Source organism: Moschus berezovskii, chromosome X, assembly GCF_049115385.1.
Source record: "Moschus berezovskii isolate FMDL1 chromosome X, NW_MosBer_1.0, whole genome shotgun sequence".
NCBI lineage: Eukaryota > Metazoa > Chordata > Mammalia > Artiodactyla > Moschidae > Moschus > Moschus berezovskii.
Window position 1 is genome coordinate 69,910,110 of NC_142488.1, and position 6,000 is coordinate 69,916,109.

The 6,000-nt window shown below is 42.7% G+C and overlaps 1 protein-coding gene across 2 annotated transcripts in view; it reads right to left on the bottom strand.

The window, feature by feature from the left end:
• BRWD3 (bromodomain and WD repeat domain containing 3) overlaps positions 1–3,076 on the bottom strand; it is a 165,964-nt gene extending 162,888 nt beyond the window's left edge. For both annotated transcript variants that reach the window (XM_055393949.2, XM_055393953.2), the window contains exons 1-4: positions 2,804–3,076; positions 2,616–2,674; positions 2,383–2,412; positions 1,894–1,953 (exon numbers count right to left, since the gene is read on the bottom strand). In XM_055393949.2, coding sequence (XP_055249924.2) covers positions 1,894–1,953; positions 2,383–2,412; positions 2,616–2,674; positions 2,804–2,834 — 180 coding nt within the window. In that variant the 5' untranslated portion in view covers positions 2,835–3,076. The remainder of the gene's footprint in view (positions 1–1,893; positions 1,954–2,382; positions 2,413–2,615; positions 2,675–2,803) is intronic.
• Positions 3,077–6,000: the final 2,924 nt, after the last annotated feature.

The following is a 6,000-nucleotide window of genomic DNA, read 5'->3' on the forward strand; positions in this document are numbered from 1 at the left end:
AAAACTGCAAGTAACCCAAATACTCAACTACCATTTGAGTTCTAATCACAGCAACTTAAATAAAACTGAATCTTTCCTTTCCATTAAAACAAAAATAGCTATTCAAATATAGATAAGTATATATAAAAGTGTTAAGAAAATATAAAGCATGAAGTGGATACTGATTGCAAATACATGAAAATATGCCTTTACAATATAAGGAAAGGAAGTCTAGTAAACTGGGCTTTGTTTAGTTTTTTGTTCTCTGTGTGTGTTTGTGTGTATTATGTGTGTGTAGTTAGAAGACTGTATTTTTAATACTTTTGATGCTCATTTCCTTTTTATCACATCAAGTGAATTTTTAAAAACCGTTTTCCTTTTAAAAAATGCTACTTGCTTAAAATGGTACACTTAGAGACAAATAAATGTTAACCAAAATATTTGTCGATACACTTTAGTATGAAGCACTATTTTCAAAACCACATTAGTCATGAAGCGTTAAAACATATTGGTAGGCATTGTTGTTTTCGCCCTTTATTGGCAGGACTTCAACAAAAAGGTCTGACTACAAATTAAATAAACTGGAAATACATGCAGTCTTTCAGAAATAATTTTTATCCATCTGAGAACTTTTGCAATTAATAATAGTACAGATGATGGAGTTTATCCTTATCGCAAGTATTATACCATTTTCTGTGCTTTGCAAAACTAAAAAATTTACATTCGGTAATTAGCATGGCTTCATTCTTGTAATTTAATACAAAGAAAAGTGAAATGAACACCAAAGTAATTTAAATATTGTCTTGTTGAAAGTAAACTTTAAATTATGTTATTTACATTTAGAGTCTACCATATCCCTCCAACTTTCTTTAATTTTCCTCCATTCGGCTCTTATTGGAAGGAAAAGTAGCTGAATTTAGATTTTAGTAACATCATACCTTTCTCCTTCCATTTCCTTCCATCTGACCGTGCCAGTGGATAACAGAAGGTAACAACCCCCCCCCCCAAATAAAAAGGATCACCTTTTTGTGTGTGTCAATGCCAAACAGAAGGTGCATTTACACTATGAATTATATCTCTAAGACAACAGTCAATCCAGTGCTTTTGGTTCTTTACTAAAGTATATTTTATTTAAAAATTTCAAAAACCATTGTTGTCTCCTTGTAAATCCCAAATCGTGTTTCATCAGTCCTCAAAAAACGCATAATCTATAGTTCTTATCTAGTGAAATTTTAACTACACAAACGCAATTTAATAATGACTAAAGCTATTTTCTAAAATCTGAGATATACAATGATTATGCTATTATTCCGCAGTCGATTATCTAAACCTGGAAAATTTTGGAATTAGCTCGATGCTCCCTATTATTTTTAATTGTGCCGTTTTTCCCTAGTCCCGGGTCTGTCAATTCCCCTTCGGAAGCGCCTTCGCCGTGCCACCCGACTGCTCCCCCCCAAAAAAAAGGCTAAGCCTGGCCTCAGTTCCCGTATTTTAAGCCAGGACCAACCAAAAACCAGTTTTCTTCCACTAATCCGGAACTCCCGGCTGTTACCAACGCTGTCATTGGCCAGCGTCAGTCCTTGGTACGTGCCCCAAGATAACCCCCGGGTTTCTCTCCTTTTTCCCTCTACAATGGGCCTTTCCTGATGTTTGTAACATTTATAAACCACAATATGGCATCTCTGATAACCAACTCACATTCTTCAAAGTTTTCGGGTGGAAACAAACGAGGCCAAGGGGAGGGCAAGATACCCTTTCTCCGACTCGCCAAGAGGGGGGAAGGGACGTTCATCGGCTCAGCACGGAGCGCTAGAGCCGCGTCGGTAGAAGGGTCGGGGGTAGGTTGGGGGAACAAGGTGGTGGAAAGGGAGTGAAGAAAGAGTTGGGTTGAGTTGAAATGAAAACTTTACTCACCAGATCCTCGAAGCTTCTTCGGTGCTCTCTCCCCTCCCAGTCTAAGCGGCGAGGAATAAGCTGGGGGCCGGCAAAAAGGAAGGGTGGAGGGGGCAACGATAAAGGCCAAGCCTCTGCTCCGCATCAACCCAACCCAGCTTGGGTCCGGGTCCTCGACCCTTGGCGTGTTTATTTCTCTGGCCTGATAGCTGTTGTCTCAGAGCTGGACGAGTGTGGCGGCGGGGGGGAGGGGAGGGGAGGGGAAGGGGGGAGGCCGAGGAGGAGGAAATCCTGAAAAACCACCTCCCACAGGCATAAAATGGGGTGAGTTAGGACCCCAGAGATATCCGCCTCCTTTCAGGGAAGGAGCTAGTTCACCCCTGTAGCAACAGCTATGAGTGCCCAGATCCAAGGCTCCCTCCCAGCCCTTGCCCTCCGCCCCTCACTTGCCCTCCCCTTCCTCCAGTCTCACCCAAACCCTACCCACCTCTTCCCGAAGGGGCTACGTACCTGATGCTCCTCGAGTTCCTGCACTAGCACCTGAGCAAAAGGGAAACACGGATTATGACGAGCAGCTCGGGCCATCACCCATTCCTCCCTCCCCAATTCGAACCCAGCCGCTGACTGTAGAGCTACTCAAGGCCGGCCTTTACCTCAACCACAACGAAACCGCACACTCTGCTGCCTCGATTTCCCCATTGGGACCATTCCCCAAGACTCCCAGATCTCCTTCCCCTTCTCACCTGAGCGGATTTGTTGCAGGGTCCGGATTGCAAGAATCTAGCGATCAGGTAATACAGCTCTGAGGAAGAGGGGGGGGGGTGGGAAGAGGTTGAGAGGGAGGCAAAGAGAAATAGAAGCTTTTTCAAAAGAAACTGACAGCCGCCGCGCTAAGCCCCCATCCTCTTAACCCCCGGACACAGCCACCCACCGGCTTCGATCTGGGTAGGTGCCGCCGCCATCCTTTTCCTGAGGGGGTTTGGGGGCTTCGCTCCAGAGGGACTGGCGGGGGAGAGTGGGGGCGCTGTCTCTATTGTGGTGAAGCCCCCATGCCCAGGAGTCCCGCCGCTTCCGCCGCACTCCGCGTCCCAGTTTCGGTCTTTCTCGGATTCATCGCATCACGTTTCGACCCATAGATATTCTAGCCCAAGAGCTGAGGAGGCGGAGGAGGAAGGAGAGCAAGAGAGAGAAGAGGAGGGAGGAGCCGAAGTGGCGGAGGGGTGGGCGGGGGTAGAGGGGGTGGAGAGAGGGGAGGGTAAAAACTGTAAGAGGTAACTGCAGCGCTCGTTGTTCGCCGCCAGGGGCACTAACACAGCCGCCAGTCCTCCTCTCTCCTAGACTGCCACGGTTGCCTAGCTACTACTCCCAGAAGGAAGGGGAGGTGCTAACTGATGGCCGACACTCTGGCAGCCGCCGCAGAACTCTGTGGTGACGTTCCCTTCCGCGAGATCCTGAATCTGTTTCCCTTCCTGTGAGAGCAGTCAGGTCCTTTCCTGTTAAGGACTTTCCTCTGGCTTTGTGATGAGGGACTTGTGAGGAGCCAACTTGACTCAGCATCTTTCTTAGATTTCCTTACGAGAGGCTTTATTTTTTTGCCTCTCTTCCACCGAGAGAAGGTTAGCCGCTAATGGATCTTGTGACTGAGAAAGAAAAGGATACCCTACTTCGTGGTCACTTGTTTTTCTTTAGAATGTTCTTTGTACGGGATGAAAATTCTGTGTAGTTAGCAGTCCAGAGGGCAGGGCTCATATTGTTACAGAGAAGGAGCAGCTATCAAATGTCCCCTGTTTCTGATAAATATTTCAGGAAGAATTTGCTGTCAGGCATGAAGCATTTTATTTTTCCACTTCTGAATGTTTCAGTTCAGTCGCTCAGTCCTGCCCAACTCTTTGCAATCCCATGAACTGCAGCATGCCAGGCCTCCCTGTCCATCACCAACTCCAGGAGTCCACCCCCATACAACCATCTTATCCTCTGTTGTCTCCTTGTCCTGCCCTCAATCTTTCCCAGCATCAGGGTCTTTTCCAATGAGTTAGCTCTTCTCATCAGGTGGCTAAAGTATTGGAGTTTCAGCTTTAGCATCAGTCCTTCCAATGAACACCCAGGACTTATCTTCTTTAGGATGGACTGGTTGAATCTCCTTGCAGTCCAAGGGACTCTCAAGAGTCTTTTCCAACACCACAGTTCAAAAGCATCAATTCTTCTGTGCTCAGCTTTCTTTTTTTTTGCAAAGCAAATTTATTATAATATGTTCCAAGGTCATATCTGCTGAGATAACTTTTTTTTTTTACTTTATATTATTGTATTGGTTTTGTCATACATCAACATGAATCTGCCCCGGGTGTACACCTCTTCCCCATCTTGAACCCCCCCCACCTCCCTCCCCATCCCATCCCTCTGGTTCATCCCAGTACACCAGCCCTGAGCATCCTGTATCATGCATTGAACTGGACTGGCGATTTGTTTCACATATGATAATATACATGTTTCAATGCCATTCTCCCAAATCATCCCACCCTTGCCCTCTCCCACAGAGTCCAAAAGAGTGTTCTATACAGCTGTCTCTTTCGCTGTCTCGTATACATGGTTATCGTTATCATCTTTCTAAATTCCATATATATGCGTTAGTATACTATATTGGTGTTTTTCTTTCTGGCTTACTTCACTCTGTATAATAGGTTCCAGTTTCATCCACCTCATTAGAACTGATTCAAATGTATTCTTTTTAATTGCTGAGTAATAGTCCATTGTGTATATATATCACAGCTTTCTTTTCCATTCGTCTGCAGATGGACATCTAGGTTGCTTCCATGTCCTGGCTATTATAAACAGTGCTGCGATGAACTCTCACATCCATAAATGACCATTAGAAAATCCATAGACTTGACTAGATAGACATTTTTTGGCAAAGTAATATCTCTGCTTTTTAATATGCTGTCTAGGTTGGTCACAACTTTCCTTCCAAGGAGTAGGTGTCTTTTAATTTTATGGCTGCAATCACCATCTGCAGTGATTTTGGAACCAAAAAAAATAAAGTCTGTCACTGTTTCCATTGTTTCCCCATCTATTTGCCATGAAGTGATGGGAACAGATGCCATGAGCTTAGTTTTCTGAATGTTGAGTTTTAAGCCAACCTTTTCACTCTCCTCTTTCACTTTCATCAAGGCTCTTATTTTCTCTTATGTAATGTCATGTTCCCACCTCAAGCCCTGACCAAAAAGTACTTAATGGAAGCCGAACCTAATGAAACCAGAAATGCTGTTTAAGCTGCATGTACTATTTACAATGAAATATTCCGATTTGAAGTTTCACCTTTTAAGGTTAGGGCTGAATTCCTAGAAATTTGATTTCCTCCCACAGAGCTCATCCAGTGACCACAGAGGGCCTAGCATTACATCGTAATGACATCAACTTAGCATACCTTGGTTAGCTTTCACTCTGGTCATTATTTTCCCCTAAGAGAGAACCGCACAAGATATGTGATATAATAGGTCTGTCTTAGGTGATTATGCTATAGTACTGACAAATGCCATTAACTAAAAAAATATTAGATATTGAAAAAATATATAAGCCCTATATAAGTAACTGCAAGTAGCTCAGCAAAATACCAGACTAAATACATTTTACAGATCAAGTATAATATATATATAACAGTTAACATTAAGCCATTACCATTTACAAAGCACTTTACATAATTTATCTCATTTAATCTTTATAATGACACTAGGATGTAGTTTCTATTTTTATCTGCATTTTACAAATGATAAAAATACTGTTTGACTTTGGACAACTCACTTACATATTCTTCATGTATAAAATGTAATAGTACTTGCCATCTCACTTCAAAGGAACTGCTGTAAAATAATGTGAATATATTTGTGTCATATTTCAAACTTTATAGGGCATTGTTATTTCCATGATTCTCAGTATCAATCTGGGTGCACACAGGAGAGAAAAAGCACACAGTAATTTGAATAGAAAAAGTTTAAGATACAGAATTATTAACAATAACAGAAAATAACAGAAAAGTGGAATAATGAGGAATTACCTAATAAGGTGTAATGAGAACTAAAAAAAAAAAATAGAAATAGAAGACATAGTATATAATATAATGTGCTCAGCCATGTC